The sequence below is a fragment of the Myotis davidii genome, unplaced genomic scaffold (assembly GCF_000327345.1).
Source record: "Myotis davidii unplaced genomic scaffold, ASM32734v1 scaffold14, whole genome shotgun sequence".
Classification (NCBI taxonomy): domain Eukaryota; kingdom Metazoa; phylum Chordata; class Mammalia; order Chiroptera; family Vespertilionidae; genus Myotis; species Myotis davidii.
In genome coordinates this window covers 2,361,196-2,381,449 of record NW_006287372.1, presented here as the reverse complement: position 1 = coordinate 2,381,449, position 20,254 = coordinate 2,361,196, and the positions used below count along the sequence as shown (strand labels likewise).

The 20,254-nt window shown below is 42.8% G+C and overlaps 1 protein-coding gene across 5 annotated transcripts in view; it reads right to left on the bottom strand.

Moving 5' to 3' along the window:
- Nucleotides 1–327: 327 nt before the first annotated feature.
- Nucleotides 328–20,254, bottom strand: part of RALYL (RALY RNA binding protein-like) — a 564,488-nt gene continuing 544,561 nt past the window's right edge. For all 5 annotated transcript variants that reach the window (XM_006759135.2, XM_006759133.2, XM_015560925.1 and 2 more), the window contains one exon: nucleotides 328–1,306. In XM_006759135.2, the coding sequence (XP_006759198.1) occupies nucleotides 1,289–1,306 (18 nt within the window). In that variant the 3' untranslated portion in view covers nucleotides 328–1,288. The remainder of the gene's footprint in view (nucleotides 1,307–20,254) is intronic.

Genomic DNA, 20,254 nt, shown 5'->3' with positions numbered 1-20,254 from the left:
ACCTATGTGAATGTAGTTTTCTTTCTTATCCTGAATAACTTTCTTAACATTTCTATATTTGGATAAGAAAGCATGCCTTGGAGAAACGGAGAGCAGAGTGTGACTCTGGGCAGGGCTGAGGCCCACCCCATCGGCATCGTCTCCCAGGCACATCTACCTGCTCCCCAAGTTCCCACACGAAGAGCACGGGCATGTGGGGCACATGGCTTGCGTGTCAGTAAATCATGCTGCTCTCATTATGGCACTGCCTTCGTGGCATTCCAGTGACTTTAGAACCCCAACTGAATATTACACCTTAGAGCTCCCCAAAGTAAAGCCACACACCACTTTTGTTTGAAAAGAAACAGAATTTATTAAGAAATTATGTGCTGAACTCTCCCAGGCTGTGAGGTTGGGCTCTTCTATTTCCACAGCGCAAGGCGGCAGCTCGCTCCGGAGAACACTGGCGATGCTCAGTGGTGGTGGTGGTGGTGGGGTATTCCTGGTCGCAGGAGATGGACGATGCTGGCACTCAGGTACACGCGTGGGTCCAAGACGAGACCATCCCTCCGCATTCTCACCTGCATTCACACTGACACCTTCCCCGGGCTCTCCTGCCCCTGACTGCGGGTTGGGTGAGAGCAGGGTCATCCCATCCAGGAGAGAGAGGGATGCTGAACTCAACCACAGGTCACGCTGATACCTTTAGCTCTTGACTCACATCTGAAATAGTTGCATTCCTTATGAGTAAAAATGGTGCGCATATAGGGCAGAAATATAACCTTTTCAAGTATTTTATCCTTATGATCTGAAGTACTTTAAACTATAAATTAAAAATAAATTACAAAAACTAGCATATGATGTATCTTTTCTTACATAACATTGTTGGGAATAAGCTTTAAACATAGAATTGCAATATCACCCGACTTTATATATGATCAATGGTGAAACATGCTAATCATAAAAATAGCTTTTACAAATATACATTTGTATATAGTGTCTCCCTCACCATTCATAATATCCTTCACATTTTAAGATTTTTAAGACAAACAACAACAACAACCCAAACATAATTAGCAAAGGGAAACACACATTTACAATCTAAACCATAAAAATCTGACAATTATACAGCTCAGAACATAGAAGAAATGGAATTTCTAAGACTGAACAATACTGTCCATTTTATTTATTTGGGTTTTTATGTAAATTGAACCAAAGATGTTGCTCTCCAGTAAGGAATCTCCTCTGACATCTCTGGGGTTGTCAGAACGCCTCTTTTCTGCTGCGTGGCTTCGTTCATTCATTCAGATCACTTTATCTGTAGAAACTGAGACAAGAAAAAGAGCATTTTAAAATACAGAGATCGTGTCCCGTCGCTGGTAGCTCGCGCATGTGTGAGTTAGATGCTAAGGCTCCAAGAGGGGAGGCTAAAAGAGCACTCGGTCTTTAGGGACGCTAGGTCCCCAGCTGCTCTGTGAAGGCAACCCTGAGGCCGTTCGCATTTAGAGCGCGCTATGCTTTTTTAAAGTCCAGCGAATTTCGTGCCTGAGATGGCCATTACTTCCCAGTATGACTCTGGTCTAGGGAAGCAGTGGGGATGCTCAGGACCTCTGTTGTCCGACAGGACGGGCCTCAGCACTTCCCCTGTGAGAGGCTGTGAGCAGCGTTCCCAGATCTGTGTCCGGGGTGAACAGCCAGCTCGGGTCCTGATGTGAGTCACAGTCCTGGTAGTAGATGGCCATTTAACTATGTTGACTCTTTCAATCCATAAACACAGACTCTCTTTCCATTTCCTTGTGTCTTCTTCCATTTAGTTAAATAATGTTGTGTAGTTTTCAATGTATAGGGCCTTCACATCCTTTGTTAAGTTTATTCCTAGGTATTTTATTCTTTTTGTAGGAATTGCAAAAGGAATTGTTCTCTTCATTTCTATTTCTGAAATTTCATTGTTAGTATATAGAAACACAATGGCTTCTTGTACATTGATTTTGTATCTTCAAACTTTACTTGTATTTGTTTATTGTTTCTACTGTATTTGTTTATTTATTTATTTTTGGTGGAGTCTTTAGGTTTTCTATATAAAGAATCATTTTGTCTGCAAAAAGGGACAATTTTACTTTCCCCCCAATTTGGATGCCTTTTATTTCTTTCTCTTGACTGATTGCTCTGGCTAGAACTTCCAGAACTACATATATTGAATAAAAGTGATGAGAATGGGCATCCTTGTCTTGTTACTGGTCTTAGAGGAAAAGCTCTCAGTTTTTCACCATTGATATGATATTGGCTGAGGGTTTGTGATATATGGCCTTTATTATGTTGTGGTACTTTCCTCCTATTCCCATTTCATTGAATGTTAAAAACACAAAGTGGGAGGTATCAGATTCCCTGACTACAAAGTGACCATCACCAAAACAGCATGATATTGACATAAAAAAAGACACACAGACCAATGGAATAGCATTGAGAGCCCAGAAGTAAACACACATGTAAATGGGCGAATAATTTTTGACAAAGAAGCAAAAAACATACAATGGAGAAAAGAAAACCTCTTCAATAAATGGTGCAGGGAAAATTGGAAAGCCACATGCAAAACAAGGAAATTAGATTGTGATTCATCATCTTTTAAAAAAATTAACTCAAAATGGATTAAAGACCTAGATATAAGACCTAACAAAACCTGCCATATCAAGATGACGCTCTAACCAACTGCCCGGCCAAGGCTCTACTTTTAGACTAAAAGAATCACATCAGCAAAGCTGTAATGGAATCAAAACTCCATGACTATTGACTCCCTGGGATGGTGACAAATGAAGGCTACCACTTCACTGTGTAGTTCTTGCTGGCTTAAGAGTCTTCATTCCTGAGTTGATGGCCATTAGAGTATGGGTGGCAGGGGACAGAAAACTAGGAGAAAACAGAAGTGTAATAACCTGCCAGATGCTTGGAAAGACCATCAGGTCATCTTCTGATAATTTAACTCTAAAATGAAGACTTAAATGATTCGGGCAGAGATGAACCATGGCACTAAGAAAGGTCAAAGTTTTCTGGGTCTTTGAGATCTGACTAGAACATAATGGAAATTTATTAAATCAGCTAATGGGAAACAAGTGCCCATCTGAAAGGAACACATTTGGCACTGCAAGGGCAGGAAAATAGGAGTCTCTGAAGGGCAACTCAGTGAACAGGTGACCTAGGACCATGGAGAGACCTTGTCTAACCTCCCAACCAAAAAGCAGCACCATTGCCCTGGTTGGGCAGTTCTCCCTGATATGTCAAGGTTGTGGGCTCAATCCCCAGTTAGGGCACGTTAGAGAATCAACCAATGAGTATATAGCTAAGTGGAACAAAAAATTAATGCCTCTCTCTCTCTCTCTCTTCCCCACGCTTTCCCCCTCTCTCTGAAATCAATTAAAAAAAAAGAAGAAGAAGAAGCATCTTCCTCCATGATCAGCTAACAGCTGTGCAGGTCTGGCTTCATTGTCTCAAGGAACACAGAACTCAACCTCACAAGGCTCCATCCTATATAATAAAAGGGTAATATGCAAATTGAAGCTAACAGCAGAAAGAATGGGAATGACTGGTCACTATGACACACACTGACCACTAGGGGGCAGATGCTCAATGCGGGATATGCCCCCTGGTGGTCAGTGCACTCCCACAGGGGGAGCTCTGCTCAGTCACAAGCCAGGCTGCCAGCTGCCAGCTGCCAGCACAGTGGTGGTGGAGGGAGATTCTCCCACCTCCTTAGCAGTGCTAAGGATGTCTGACTGCAGCTTAGGCCTGATCCCTGCTGGCAAGTGGACAACCCCTGAGGGCTCCCAGCTTGCCAGAGGGATGTCTGACTGCCAGTTTAGGCCCATTCCCCTTGGAAGCGGGCCCAAGACAACAGGTGGACATCCCCCGAGGGGTCCCAGACTGCGAGAGGGCACAGGCTGAGCTGAGGGATTCCCCCTCCCCCTCCGAGTACACAAATTTTTGTGCACCAGGCCTCTAGTTTGTATATGGTTGGAAAAGAATCTGCTACCTCGAGTCACACACTGCTAAATGGCTAAAGTAAATAAATTGAGCCAAAACCTAGAGAGTGAGGCAACAAGCCAGTCAGCCTGGCAGATTGGGGAGGAATGGAAGTATCGGGAGCATCTTGTCTGTGGGACATGGATTCAGGTCAGAGGTCCTAAGGTGGCAAGAGCGAGAAAGGCAAACCTCAAGTCCAGGGGAGGTGGACTGCTGTTAGAACACTGAAGCAGGACTCTGAAGGATAAGACTTCCTTGTGTGGATTTATTTGTATTTCTTTTTGGGCCCCAATGTTCCCAGGAATAAAGCAGGACCTGGTTATTAGAACAAACCTAAGTTATTGCAGTAAGCTCACGGCAAGAGAAACAGCAAGAATGTCTTAGAGACCGAGGCATCTGGATTGCTGAACTGAGGCTCCTGAACGTGCCTGTAACTTGGGAGTAGGTTTGGGTTATTCTTAGAATCTGGGCTAAGACTGTGAGCATGGGCCACAATTCTCACAGTAATGCATTCATTGGCATAGTGTGTGGAAATTTAGAAAACACTTGACATGTATATGCTCATTGTTCTTCATTATAAACACATGAAGCAGGTGGTTGGCCAAGAGTCATCCTCATATTATTCATCAATTCTTGGATCAGAGAGTGTCATGACTGAACCCAACCCCAGCTGCTCTATGTAAGACCTGCTCTTTCCGAGTGAATATGGGACATTTTCAAAGACCACATACTGTTCCTCTCTGCCCAGTTTGGGAAAGAGGGCAGTAGGGAGGCAGACTGGGCCTAGCAGTAACTAGCACAGGTGTGTTCACCTGGGATGTGCAGGTACACAGGTGCTTGGTGATGCACAGGAGGAAGGCGTAGAGTTACTGAGGATGTGTGACGACTTGCACAGGACCCACCAACTACCTTCCCTGGGTTTGAAACAGAGCTGCCTGGATTTTGTAAAGTTCTATCTTGAGCTAATTTAAACCATGTTAATTAAAAACTTCTTGAAAACATCCATCAAAAAGGACCTTTTATGTTGTAAAAATGCATTTGATTAAGAGACAAAATTAACTTTAGAGTAAAATTATCTAAAGTGGGTTACATAATTTTATTTAAAACCAGAGGCCTGTAATCAGGCCTAAGCTGGCAGTCAGACATCCTTCACATAGTCCGGGGCTCTCATAGTCTGAGACCCCTTGTTCCTTACCACCTGCCTCCAGCGGAGGTGGGAAAGGCTCCCAGCCATGAGCCTGGCTTCTGGCTGAGTGGCACTCCCCCTGTGGGAGCACACTTACCACCAGGGAGCAGCGCCTGCATTGAGCATCTGCCCCCTGGTGATCAGTGTGCATCATAACAACTGGTCATTCCACTGTTTGGTCAATTTGCATATTAGGGTTTTATTATATAAGAAATCTGTATAAAAATTTAAGTCATTTAATACCAAGAAGAATTAATCATATTACTCAATTATGTAATTACCAGAATTTGGATGTTCTGTTGCACATATATTTACATTTCTTTAATTTTTTCCCCAAAATTGTTCCCTGACACTTTCTGAAAATAACTGTGACTGTGTTCAAGCATTTTGGGCTCCCTGAAAATCATATCTGACTTGTTGAACTGATAAGTTATAGTAACTTTACTTGGTGCATAACTTGTGTTTTATTGGGCATAGATTTCTGCTTTGTCATGCTAATTACACAGGGTGGGGCAAATGTAGATTTACAGTTGTAAGTACTCAAAACAGTTTATTCTAGTATTATTACTTATTAATCATTGTGTTATTTTCCATATGAGTATCTGTGAGTCTACTTTTGCCCACCCTGTATAATGTCTAGCAACCTTTAGTTACTCCCAATGCTGGAAAGATAATGATAATTTTCAGGTAGTACTCCAAATTGCTTAAGTTAATTCCAGGTCTAGAAGCCAAATGATGATTAATGCTAAGATTATTATGAAATTGGAAATTTCACACATTTTACTGCTTCCTACAGTTCTTTAGAAAATTAGTTTTGGAACCAAAAGAAGAACTATTTTAAAAATAATTTCCTATCTAACAGTAAAATGTGATTTAGAATTGATTGATTCAGAGGTTTAATTTAAAAAGCACTTGGAAATTGTACCATTAATTCCTGGTCATTCAGAATAGCTTGGGAAAGGTGATCATGGCTATTTAGTAATTCTCTTTTAATTTAAATAAATTTACTGTACACATCAATAAAAAATTAGAATATAATAAAGTAGCTTCATCTTTAAAATTGAGTGAAATTAATCTGAGAGAACAAGGAAAGGAAAGCATAAGCTATTGTTCTACTAATAAATCCTTTGTTTTTAATCAGTTTATTTGAGAAGTAGAGTTAATTTACAAATATTAAAATGCATGGGGATTTTATCTAAAGGCTCTGAGCACTCAAGTCATCCTGGGCAATATGGACTCCCGGGCAATTCAGAGGAGATCTCGGGTCATGTAGTCCCTTGGATTTTCGTGATTATAAAAGAACCCCAGAATTGTAACAGATGCCTTAGAAATTGAAAATTGAACATTCTCTATATTATTTATGACCAATTGTGGTTGGTCAGGCTTCTGGTGGTTACTTTTTAAATAAGGGTTTTCAAATATGTTTTGGTCAAAGTGGGAATAGAGGGACCAAACCGCAACATAATAAGGGCCATTTGTGACAAACTCACAGCCAGTACTCAATGGGCAAAACCAGAAAGTGCTTCCCTTAAGATCAGGAACAAGACAGGGATGTCTGCTTTCACCACTCTTATTAAACATAGTCCTGGAAGTCTTAGCCACAGTGATCAGATAAGAAGAAGAAAGAAAAGGCATCCAAATTGGAAAGGAAGAAGTAAAACTGTCATTATTTAAAGATGATATGACAAGAAATTTTCAGAGGGAGAAAACCAAGATGGCGGCATAGGTAAACACCGGCGATTGCTGCTTAGCACAACCACTTCAAGAATACAACTAAAAGATGGAACGGACATCATCCAGAACCACAAGAAGGCTGGCTGAGTGGAAATTCTACAACTAGAAATAAAGAGAAAAGCATACCGAAACTCAGAGGATGTGCGGTGCGGAAGTAAAGTACAGAGGTACGGAGGTGTACGCGGAGAGTGCTGGCGGCTGAGGACACGGTTGTCTTTTTCAATCAGGAGGGAAGCTCAAGCTCTGAGCTCCAGTTCCGGGCAAGTCTCTGGGGACCCAGACTCATACGGGAGAAACTGGACTGTCTGGCATTGGTTGGAACTCAAGGGCAGCTTTCGCGCGGAGTGCTTGCAGCGATTGCCGGGACACTGAGAAGCAGGGCCTCCGAGGGCAGCCATAGCTGCTTGCTCTGCCCTGTTGATACCCTGGGACCCCCGCCCCGCCCAAGCTGTGCGCTGGCTTTTGCATATGAAAGGCCTCGCCCTTTGCAATCTGAAAATTACCTAACAAACTGCAGCTAAAACAAGGCCCCAGGGCAACTTGCATTGCTTCACAGCTGAGCTCCTCTGGGTAGCCTCAGGAAGAGGCTAGATTAGCACCTCCTTAGAGATCCAGGAGCCAGTGTGCCCGGTGGTCAGAGTGGGACCATCCAGATTGCAGCTTCTTGGATCCATAAAAGACACACTCAGGGGGAAAACTCAGTGAGCACCAAAGCCCCACTGAAGCAAGTCTTGCCCTAGAGGAGTGTCTCCAGCACAGAAGTTCTCCCACTGCAGACACAGCTGATTCTCACAGCCATTTGGCCTGGAGATCAATTCCTCCCAGTGATACCTACAACAATCAAGGTTTAACTACAACAAGACTGTGCACAAAGCCCACAAGGGGTGGCACCAAGAGTGTCCACCTCAGGTAATTGGAGAGGCTGAACCACTGGGCCCTATAGGACACCTAGCACAGAAAGCCACTCTATCAACACAGGGAAGCATAAAAAATGCAGAGACAAAGAAACAGGACACAAATGACAGAGATGGAGGAAAGCAAACTACTGGATATAGAGTTCAAAACCACACTTTTAAGGTTTTTCAAGAACTTTCTAGAAACCGCCAAAAAATATAGTAAGAACCTCAAAAAGTTTGGTGAGACCGCTGATAAATGTAGTGAGACCCTCAAGAAATCTAGTGAGACCCTCGAGGTTAGGAAAAAGGACCAACTAGAAATTAAGCATACAATGACTGAAATAAAGGATATTATGCAGAGTTCCAACAGCAGACTAGAGGATTGCAAGAATCAAGTCAAAGATTTGAAATACAAAGAAGCAAAAAACACCCAACCAGGAAAGCAAAATGAAAAAAGAACCCATGCCCTAACCGGTTTGGCTCAGTGGATAGAGCGTCGGCCTGCGGACTCAAGGGTTACAGGTTCGATTCCAGACAAGGACATATACCTTGGTTGCGGGCACATCCCCAGGAGAGGGTGTGCAGGAGGTGGCTGATCGATGTTTCTCTCTCACCGATGTTTCTAACTCTCTATCCTTCTCCCTTCCTCTCTGTAAAAAAATCAATAAAATATATTTTTTTAAAAAAATAGGTTCCTTTTGCAACCTCGGAACTGGTATCCCCACATTCGGTGAAGGGGTGCACTGCCACTCGAGACCAAATGACCGCCTTCTCCCCATCCACACACGCCCATGCACACATGCACACACGCCCTTTCAGTGGCGCTCGACTACGAACCCTCCATACGTACCTACAACCAAGATTACTCTACCCAGCAAAGCTATCATTTAGAATTGAAGGTCAGATAAAGAGCTTTACAGATAAGAAAAAGCTAAAGGAGTTCATCACCACCAAACCAGTATTATATGAAATGCTGAAAGGTATCCTTTAAGAAGAGGAAGAAGAAGAAAAAGGTAAAGATAAAAATTATGAACAACAAAGTGAAACTGATACATATCTATCAATAAGTGCACCTAAAAATCAAGTGAATAAAAAATCTGATAGCCGAAACCGGTTTGGCTCAGTGGATAGAGCGTCGGCCTGCGGGCTGAAAGGTCCCAGGTTTGATTCTGGTCAAGGGCATGTACCTGGGTTGCGGGCACATCCCCAGTAGGAGATGTGCGGGAGGCAGCTGATCGATGTCTCTCTCTCATCGATGTTTCTAGCTCTCTATCTCTCTCCCTTCCTCTCTGTATAAAATCAATAAAATATATTAAAAAAATCTGATAAACAGAATAAACTGGTGAATATAATAAAATCAGGGGCATAGAAAGGGAGTGGATTCACAATTCTCAGGGGGAAGGGGGTGTGGGAGGTGCGGGAAGAGACTGGACAAAAATCTTACACGTATGGATGAGGACAGTGGTGCGGGGGAATAAGGGCATGGGGTGGGGTGGGAACTGGGTGGAGGGGAGCTGTGGGGGGAAGAAAGAGGAACAATTGTAATAATCTGAACAATAAAGATTTATTAAAAAATAAATAAACAAAAAATAAATAAATAAAATAAATAAATAAATAAAAATAAAAAAGTTATGTTAAAAGTACTACCAGAGATGTGTAGATATGGCAAAAATCACACGGGCATAGTGCACATTATAATAACATTTGTAAACATTAACACGTTAAACTTTGTAGGGTCCTGGAACCCCATCGGCCTGTGGACTCTTGATTTTGCTTGTTAGCAGCAGCATGAGCTGGGGCACAGGTAATCTTTCTAAAGTCAATTATTTGTAAAGTACCTGCTCCCAAAGGCATGTAAACAAATAAGTGAAATAATGCACGTTAAAAACTCGGCATTACCCCTGGAAGCTGGTGGAATAAGTCTTGCCCCCACCCCTTTTTAGTCTTCTCTTCAAGTTAAAGCAAAGTCTGCTCTCTGTGTGTGCGATATGTGGTCCTACTTTCTCCACCTTAGGCCTTTTTAAAAACAAGCCCTTTCCGCACATTTCTGAGACAGGAAGGCCCAAAGAGATTCTATAACTCCTGCACTTCACCCACTTGAAGGGCAGGGGGCGCCTTACTCCCAGCAGACAGGCCCGCTGGCTGCAGGTGGGCTGAGTGGGCTTCTGGAAAGGTTAGGGTCCTTATGCAAGTGTCATCCTGAATGGGCAGAGGAAAACGCCAGGCATGCGCAGGCGACCCATTAGGGTATCTAGCCCCGGGTGAGGAGAATCCTTACCAGCTTTCCAGAGGCTGCCCGGGACCTGGTTCTCCCAGCGCAGAGCCCGGGAAGCCCCGGAGCTGCCCCAGCGGGTCTGGCTCAGTGGACAGAGCATCAGCCCAGGGACTGAAGGCTCCTGGGTTGATTCCAGTCAAGGGCACATGCCGGGGTTGTGGGCTTGCGCAGGAGGCGGCCAATGGGTGATTCTCTCATCATTGATGTTTCTATCTCTCCTTCCCTCTGCCTTTCTCTCTGAAATCACTTTAAAAAATCATACTAAAAAAAAGAAAGAAAGAAAAGCCTGGGAGCTAGCGGTTCCCCCACAGGCAGAGCCTCTGGAAAGAAGCCAAGGTTGCTGAGGGCAGGTCTGAGGCCGAGGGGAGCGCAGGGAGGGAGCGCAGGCTCAGGCCCTGGCTGTTCGGAAGACCAAGGTGCACAGAGCAGGAGGGTGCATTCAGAAGCCTCTTGGCAGCTGAAACGCTGCCCGGACAAAAACGTTGTGCCATCCCATGCGAATAGTTTTTGTTGACTTGCTTGTTTGTTTTTAAGGAATTAACTTCCAGAATATGGGGCAAGAATGGTAAAAAGGCAGCACCATTTAGATTTAGACAATGATGCTCCTTCCCATTGTGCTCCTGTGAAGCTATGGATACAATGGAAACAAAGCAGACACTTTCCCTCCCTTCTCATTTCTGATTTAATGAAACAGTTCCCAACTTTCCCCATCGCTTGTAATCCTTGAATAGAATCCCCGCAGCGTGAGAGGTGCGACCTGGCTCCCCAGCAGCACTGCCGCCTGGGACTCGGCTGGGAGGACAGACTTCGTCCACTGATACTTACCAAGTCAAGATAGCCTTATATCTCTCCTTTTAATGCTGATGAGTTTTTTTAAATATATTTTATTGATTTTTTACAGAGTGGAAGGGAGAGGGATAGAGAGTTAGAAACATCGATGAGAGAGAAACATCGATCAGCTGCCTCCTACACACCTCCTGGGTATGTGCCCGTAACCAAGGTACATGCCCTTGACCGGAATTGAACCTGGGACCCTCAGTCTGCAGGCCGATGCTCTATCCACTCAGCCAAACCGGTTACGGCCATGCTGAAGAGTTTTTAAAGTTCATCATGTTCAATATTTTTAAAAGTAGTAAGAAAAATAATCAGTAAAGTCCTACACATATACCACAGTTGGTAAAGGATCAACTATGTTTGAAGCATTTAAAAAAATCCGAAACTTGAAAAAAAAATTGCTAGTAGGTTGTCAGATAAAATGCTTGGGCGTTAGGTTCAATGACTTCTGGAAAAGGCAATACGAAGCCAGTGTCTGTAGTTAAGTAACCCTTCCCTGGAAACGTTAGTCCACCCAGCAGATCCAATGCCAGAAGTCGACCTGTGTGATTGTAACATGCCTTAACACTTTAGAGAAATGGATTGCCTGATACATTGAAGGAACAGCTTCCATAGTTTTATGGAATATTTCTGTGCCCAACATTTTAGATTCAGAATAAAGAAAACATAACTGAATGTTCCAGTATTTTTATGAATTCACTATTATAGGAAAGAGGAAGCATGACTAACATGCAGATCTAGAAGAATAAAATGATGATAATTTAGGTTGGCTGGTGTGGCTCAGTTGGTTAGGTGTCATCCCATGCACCAAGAGGTCGCCGGTTTGATTCCTGGTCAGGGTACATGCCCGAGTGAAGGCTCAATCCTCAGTAAGGTGTGTGCAGGAGCCAGCCAATTGGGGGGTTTGATTCCTGGTCAGGGTACATGCCCGAGTAAGGTGTGTGCAGGAGCCAGCCAATTGGTGTTTCTCTCTCATCACTGTTTCTATCCCTCTCTCCCCTCTCCCTTCCATTCTAAAAACGATTAATAAAAACAATTTTAAAATGATGATAATTTTAAAATAAATTTAGTATTCATATAATGTTTGTGCCAGAAATTTCAAGGAAAATATCACGGTTGTGTTAGGGACCCAATCCGACTTAATAGGATGAAGGAGATGACATCTATGAGCTTTCTTTGAACACAAAGTCAGGCAGAAAAGGCCAAAGACAAGATTTCCACCCGGTTAACCTGATGTGGGGACTACGCTCACCTGGCCTCTGTGTTTGGAGTTCTCACTGACACACGCCTGTCCATTTAAAACCAGTGAACAGTGGGAAGCACCAGAGAATTTAATGGAATAGGCACAGAACCAGCCCCTGTGCACAAACACAGCACTGGGCCAGCACAGGAATGTGGCCAAAGTGTAGCTAAAAGTTTATGATTCCAATGATATCTCCATGGTTACAGTGCCATTTTAAAGAATGGCCTTTTGCCCAATGCAATTTGTAGAGTCTTTACGTTTCCCCATAAACCAGAGGTAATTCTAGTTAAAATGATCCTTTTAAAGTCAAATGAAGCACATCTACACCTACTAGAAAATTGGTGAATTACTGCTCACAAATGGCTGAGGGAAAATGGAAACATTTACAAGAATATGTGATGAGCTTTGCTAAGCATCCCCATCAGCACATCTGTTCACATATTTCAGAATTATTTTCTTGTGGAAATAAAATTCTTTCCTTTAATTCTCTGGTAATTTACATTATTTGCTCAAACTATTTTTACTTCTTAAAAGCATCATGTAAATGTTAGCATTTTTTTTAACATCACATAATGTTGTGTGAGATAACGTTGCTAATAGAATATGCTGGAATTTTAAGACAACGAACTTCATGAGGGACATGTATAAATGGTGTAACTGAATAATTTAAATTTTTTCCTTTCAAAGTTATTAAAATTTCATTTAACTGGCATTTCCACTAAATTCCGTTACTCCAGGGGAGAGATTAAGTTTGCCAATCACATAAAGTCATGAACATGATCCTACTTATCCTCGTGTAATAACCTGCAAAGATGTCCTGAAGCAAGTGTGGGGTGAGCCTGAGGCTCGGGATTTGCTTGAGGTCCTCCAGCTGTTAAAAGGCTCCTCCATCTGAATAAAAAACCCATACACCCTTCTTCGAAGTGAATTGCTCAACGCACAGCTGTGCTTTTAAGGATGAATGAGACAGCTTTTCTCCACGTCAAAAATACGAGAGACCACTGCCCCTGCCCCTTTCCTCGGAGGGCCCCTGGGGGCGGAGGGCATCTGAGTCTTTCACTGACTTTTGATTCTCCAATATTTATAGTGTATGGAGAGATAGCGCCAAGATCATGGGCCAAATGACCTCTCTGATAGGGAACAATGCTGAATTTTGCCTGCCCTGTGGTCCTGAAAACAGTGAAGGCTCAGACCCACCCACACCCCATTCCACCCTTTTTATTTGGGCAAATGGTTTACTGCAAAGAACTACCCTTCCCCGTATGGCTCAGATAAGACTCACATGGCTGGATACAGACCTCAAAATTCTCATTCTTGGTCACATAAATGATTAGCTGACCTGTTTGATCCCTGCTGATACCTGAGAATAAAATGCTTGTTAACCAAACTTGGGTAAGCTTCTCCCCACTCAGGACTCTAGTCCTTGGCCCACCAACAACCTGAGCTCCCCACGCAGCCCCCAGAAGTGCCCCTCCTGGAATACAGGCTGGCCAGAGGGTCAGTCATGACATGGCCTACTACCCAATAGGGCACCCACTCATCCCACTTCCTCACTCTGGTCATTCCAGCTTTGGTTACAAGGAAAATCCCTTTACAAGGAAAACCCCTTTAGCCTACCTCTTGAGCCCCTTATAGATCCTGTGGTCATGGCTCTTTGTTGTAAGAGTCTCATCCTCCCTTGCAAGGATCCTTTGAATACAGCGTCTTCTAAGTCCATATTTGTTCTTAATTTGACATATGGAACAGCATAGCTCTGAGATGGCTCAGGAGCTGTACAGAAGATTGTGAGGGTCGGCTTTCTGTCTTGGGGGATAACTATTCTGCTTTGCTGTATAAAATGGGTGAAATTCTGTCCTACTGACCAATGTGGCCCTAAGTTCTCCACAGTGTGACTAAAACTTAGACAAGTGTCTTCCTGACTGTGGGCAAAGACATGGAAACAACCAAAGTATCGTTCAGTAAATGATTGGATAAAGAAGATGTGGTACATAGACAGGGTGGGCAAAAGCAGGTTTACATTTGTGAGTACAGGAAACACAAAGTTTATTCTTGTATTATTATTTATTAATTATTGTATTATTTTTTATACATACAATTGTAAACTGACTTCTGCCCTACCATGTATACCATGGAATACTACTAAGACATAAAAAATGAAGTATTGCCATGTGTGATGGCATGGATGGACCTTGAGAATATCTTGCTAAGTGAAATAAGTCATAGACATAGACAACTGCATGGTGGCTACCAGAGGGAAGGAGGTAGTAAAGGGTAAGGGGATCAAACATATGGCAACAGAAGAACATTTGACTTTGAGTGGTGGGCATACAAATGATGTGTCAGAGAATTGTACACTAGAAACCTATATAATCTTGTTTACCAACTAGAGGCCTGGTACACAGATTCGTGCACAGGTCGGGGGCATGGCCTACAGGGATCAGCCTGCTGTTGGAGCACTGCTCATCCTGGTAAGCTGAGCGGTGCTCCCACTGTGGGAGCACACTGACCACCAGGGGGAAGCTTCTGCATTGAGCATCTGCCCCCTGGTGGTCAGTGTGCATCATAGCAACTGGTCAACTGGTCGTTCTGGTTATTCCGCCATTCAGTTGCTGGGCTTTCATACATATAGATGTCACCCCAATGAACTAAATTAAAAAGGAAAAGAGTGCTCCCTATCTTCTACTCTTTGGGAGAGTGGGAGCCAATTTAGATAAGTGACAATTAGCAAACATAGACAGCCTAATCTCAGTGACCTGCCTCCCCTCCAACTTCTTCCAGTCCTTTTCCACCAGCTCACTGTTTAAAAACTTGGCTGTCTTTTGTTTCAATGGAGTTGAGTTCAATCTTGTTCCTCCATTGCAAATCTTGGTCCCTACTGCCAATCTTGACTAGTCTTCCTGCCTGTTTAACTCCACCCAGTCCAATTTCTCTTTGACATTAACATTGTAGTCACTTTGGTGCTACCTTACATGCTTGTATATCTGTGAATGTTTACTCAAAAAATTGTAATTCTAGTCTATGTTTGTAGAAAAGTGTCTTTTTGTTGGCCAAATTGCTTTATTTCCCCCCAAAACTTTCATAACTAGTCTTTTGAAATCTGACAGCATTAATACTTCAGATTGTTCTATTTTCTTCTAGCATTTCTAGAAAAGTAGCTCTTTTTTCCTTTTTATTTCTTTTGTATATTTAAGGCTTATGTTTGGACTGTCTCTCATTTGCAAAGGACTTTAGGACCTTTCTATTATCTTCCTCTTTTGTTTCTCCCTTGTAGAAACTTTGGTATGGTGGAAATATTTTGTTTGGATTTATACTCTAAAGTTTTTACTTACCTGTTAACATTATTAGAGGCAGTTTGGAAATTGCACATCAACCACAATACTTTTAACATTTCAAAAGCCCTGAGTTCGAGCCCATTTTTCAAGGACCACATTGGCCTCCCAGCTGCGGGAAGGCACCACTTGCCAATACTGTGATGAGAGTGCACCAAGGAATGCTGAAGGCCGATGGACCTTGGGCATTAGCAGGGCTGCTGCTAAGCATCGATTGTTCATGTTGAGATAGTGGTGGCTCAAGGAAATTCCATAACCTAATAATCTTTTTACTGTTTATCAGACTTTACCTTTGATATGCCTGTATGCATTGCTAGAGGGCAATTGTGTATCTAAAACTTAATAAGAAGCAGACAGGACACAGTCTCGGTGTGTCTCTCCAAGAAAGAGGCTCCACCTGGCCTCCATGCCTTCTAAATTCATATTTCTTGTATAGCATTTTCATTTGTGCGTCAGCCCCTCCTTCAGATCCTGAACCCCGACACAAAGGTTGCAGCACCAGCTGCAGCTGGGATCACAGCTCTGCCTTCCTTGTTCAGGCTTACTCTGTTCTGAGTTTTCTTTCATTTATTTTCTTATGAAAATACATTTATTTTATTGTGATTTTCAGCTTTCTGTGTACTGTTTGGGCTTAAAAATTACAGCTCAGAATGGGATAGAGGCTTATTTTCTGGTTTGTTTTATAACTTGGTGTCCTAGCTTTCCTAACTAAATTCAGGTTGCTTCCAATTTGCATTTTTATCACTTCTGGGAGGTAACAATGTGGAACCACGGAGCAGCCACTGGACAGAGTCAGTGCTGCTGTGTGGCCTTTGATGTGCTGGTTTAAGCCTCTTAAGTTCCTCCTCAGTGCCCCCAGGATGCAGGCTGCTGCCCCAGTGACCTGGCAAAGAAGTTATAATGAAAGGTCTTTCCTCTCTGCTGTATAATAATCTTCTAAGTCACAGAAGGCATGCATACAGAAGCAATATTCACAACAGATCTGATTACCATACACAATAAAATGTGCTTAAAAATGAAGATGGGGCTCATAGTTTGAGTTAAGCGGAAGACATTTTTCTCTCTTTAACAAATATTCGTTAACATGTGTAAGTACCACATTAAGGAAAAATACCAACTAAAATAAGCCCCGAGAAATTAAAAAATCAGTGAGCCAGGAAAGAGAGATGTCATTAATTACAATAGAGCAAGTTAAGCATGATGAAATGTATACAGAGTGTGCTCTAAAGAGAGATGCAGATCCAAAGTGTCTAAGGCAGGCCTGGGCCTTGTCCAAAGATGAATTCATGACAGTGACACGGTATCGAGGACACAGATGTGTTGACCGATCAGACAAAATAATGGGTGGAGAAGGTATTCAAGATAGAAGGGAGAGCATCTTCAGTCTCCCCTCTCCTCTCTTCCCCTCTGGTAACCACCATTCTGTCATGTGTCTCTGAGTCTGTTTGTTTGTTGCTTTCTGTTTTATATCCCACTTAGGTATAAAACCATATGGTTCTTGTGAGATAGACATTTTTATAAAGTAGTAGCAGCAAGGAGGTGAGTATGTTGCCAGGGGTTTGTGTGAGTTGTGGGGATACCAGAGAGGTTTCTGGAAGGGTGTGTGGCATTAGGGATGAGTGTTGAAATCAAAGTGGATGTTCCTTAGGATGAGAAACGGAATGACACCCCAGAAAGACTAATCCCCGCCCCCAGCCTTTGCCTCCAGATGCAATGACACAGAGTGTCCTCTTGCACGAGGCTTCTTGTTGCTCAGATCTGTCCACACTGTCATCTGGCTTGATAGCAATTCCCTTTATTGACCAGTAGTGTTCTTTGATAGACACAGCCCCTCTCTGAAAACCCATTTTTCGACTGGTGGGTTATGTGGTGTTTTGGATATTGTGAATAGAACTGCTAAGGCATTCTTCTACAAGGACTTTCTAGACACACACTTTCATTTCTGTTGGAGGCTCAGGAGTGTAAACGCTGGCTCGTTATGTTTAATAAAAATTGCTGGACAGTTCTAAATGGTTGCACCATTGTATCTGCCCACCAATCGCGTTGGAGAGTTTCAGCATTCCACATCTTTGCCAATACTTTACCCTGTCAGTTTGGGCCATTCTGGGCCATGTGCAGTGTTACCTCATTGTGGTTAAATTTGTATTTTCCTGAAGACAAATGATTCTGAGTGGGTTCCTGTGCTCACTTCTTTTTTGGTGAAGTTTCCACTTGTCCTTCTTCCTCATGGACCATGAGCTCTGTGTCCAGGGCTCTCAACCCTGGCTACACAGGAAAACATCTCTGGACTCTTGGTTAGGCTGCACCCCAAGAACTCTTGATTTTATTGCCACGGCTGGAGACACATATCTTTGGTATTTATGACAAAGTATTTTGGTGATTCTACATGCATCTAGGCTGGAGGTTCTGGCCCTGCAGCCCAGTGGCTCTCAAACTTCTAGAGGCGTCAGAATCACCAGGAAACACAGAGTGCCCGGACGACTCCTTAACACGCTGATTGCTGAGGTCCACCCTCCGAGTCTCATTCAGGGACACTGGGTTAGAGCCTGAGACTTTGTTTTTGTCTGAGAATTTGCATTTCCAGCAAGTGTCCACTGATAGGATGCCGCTGGCCCTGGGACCACCCCTGAGACCTACTGCTGTAGACACACTCACCAGCCAGCTCTCAGCACACTCGGAGTTCCTTCAAGGCCTCCTTCCCGTGTATCCGTTATCTGTTGGCAACGCCCTCTAACCCTTCGCTTTCCCCGCACATGCTTCTTCATTCTTTCAGAACCAGCTCGAATGTCACAACCTTCGAGAAGTCTATCCAGCTTCTGTTATTTCACATCCCACTCGTCGTTGTCATGCTTCATGTGGTAATTGCACTTTTCAGTTTTGTTAATATCTGTTTCTGTGTTGTGACTTCAGCATGCCTCTCCTACCCAGTAAACGTTCTATAACATCAGAAGCCAGCAGGCTTTGTTCTTAGAATCTTTGGTGACTAAATATGTGGCACATTACTGAGTTTCCACTATTTTATTTAAAAATGTTTTGGTTGTTGTTTTAATAAATGAATGGTTGGATGACTATAGAAAACGAGATATATAAGGTTTCCAATATGCTCAAATTCTTAAAAATGACAATTGACCATCTGTTACTAAGTTGGTGGCCAGATCACATGAGCCAAAGAACAAATCTACGGCAAAAACTAAAATAAAAGCCATATATCATCACAGGGTACAGTTCACATTATCTTAAAAAAAAAGTCATAAGAAGAAAACTTGAAATGAAATATTTTTGAATTGAGTAAGCCAGCAAGCATAAAATGGAAGAAAAATTTAACCAGATGAAAGGGAAGTATAATTATACTTAGAATATTGCATTTGCTTCCTGAAGACTTTCTTATCAAGTAAGAAGTCCGTAGTCTCCAGAGACTTGGAAGGCACAAAGTTCCATGTGAGGATTATGTTGCTGGAAACGTAATGCTTTATTGAGAGCTTCATGTGGAAGCGAGGTGATGATCATCCAATTATGATAACGATGGCTGCAAATTCCTTGCTCACGTTGTGTCAGAGTCTTTGTTCCATGAAGTTCATTTAGTCCATCCAAGAGCCCTGTGAGATGGGTATTTCCATTCCAGTTTCACAGATGACAACACAGAGGCTGAAAGAAGCTAAAAAATTAGTTCCAGGCAAGCATTCCTATATGCATGAAGGTTGCCAGAGGTATTACAGGAAGTCCAAGTTGAATTTTAGTTTCTAACAAATGGGACATAATTGTTTTTGTTAGAAGTATGTCCCGTGTAATATGATTACATGATTATATTAGAGAACTAATTGTTTATCTGAAATTAAGATTTCACAGTGTGTCCTGTAGCTTTATGTGCTAAATCTGAAAATCCTGCTTCTTTTTAACTGCAGAAAAACCTGCCAATTGCATTGCATTCCAATTTACTTTCATGAAATTCATGGGATTAGAGAGGGAAAGCAGAGGATCAGGGAGAAAATGGAGATCAAGGAGGGAAAGGAGAGGATCAGGGAGGGAGGGGAGGAGACCAGAGAGGGAGGGGAGGAGACCAGGGAGGAAGGGGAGGAGACCAGGGAGGGAGGGGAAGAGACCAGAAAGAGAGCAGGGAAGATCAGTGAGATGAATTTCTACTCTGAGGGAGGTGGGCAGCTGTTGGAGAGTCTTTTTTTTAAATATATTTTTTTTTATTGTTGATAGTGTTACAGATATCTCCCATTTTCCCCTTTTCCTCACTCACACAATCTTTTTTTTTAAATTTGATGTAAAGCTTCCTTTTCTTTTTATTTCCTTAATCTTTATTGTTGAGATTATTACAGATGTCCCTCTTTTTTCCCCCCATACCTCCCTTCCACCCCACTCCAGGCCCTCGCCACCCTGTTGTCTGTGTCTATAGGTAATGCATACATGCATATTCAATCTTTGTTTAATCTCTTCCCGCCTCCCCCACCCCCTTCCAACTGAGAATCATCAGTCTGTTCCATTTCCATGCCACTGATTCTATGTTATTCACCAGTTTATTCTGTTCATCAGATTTCTTATTCATTTTGATTTTAGATTCAGTTGTTGGTAGGTATGTATTTGTTGCCATTTTGTTGTTCACATATTTTTTTAAAATATATTTTTATAGATTTCAGAAAGGCGAAGGGAGAGAGAAATTGAACCATCAGTGATGAGCAAGAATCATCAATCAGCTGCTTCCGGCACACCCCCCACTGAGGATTGATCCTGCAACCCGGGCATGTCCCCTTGACTGAA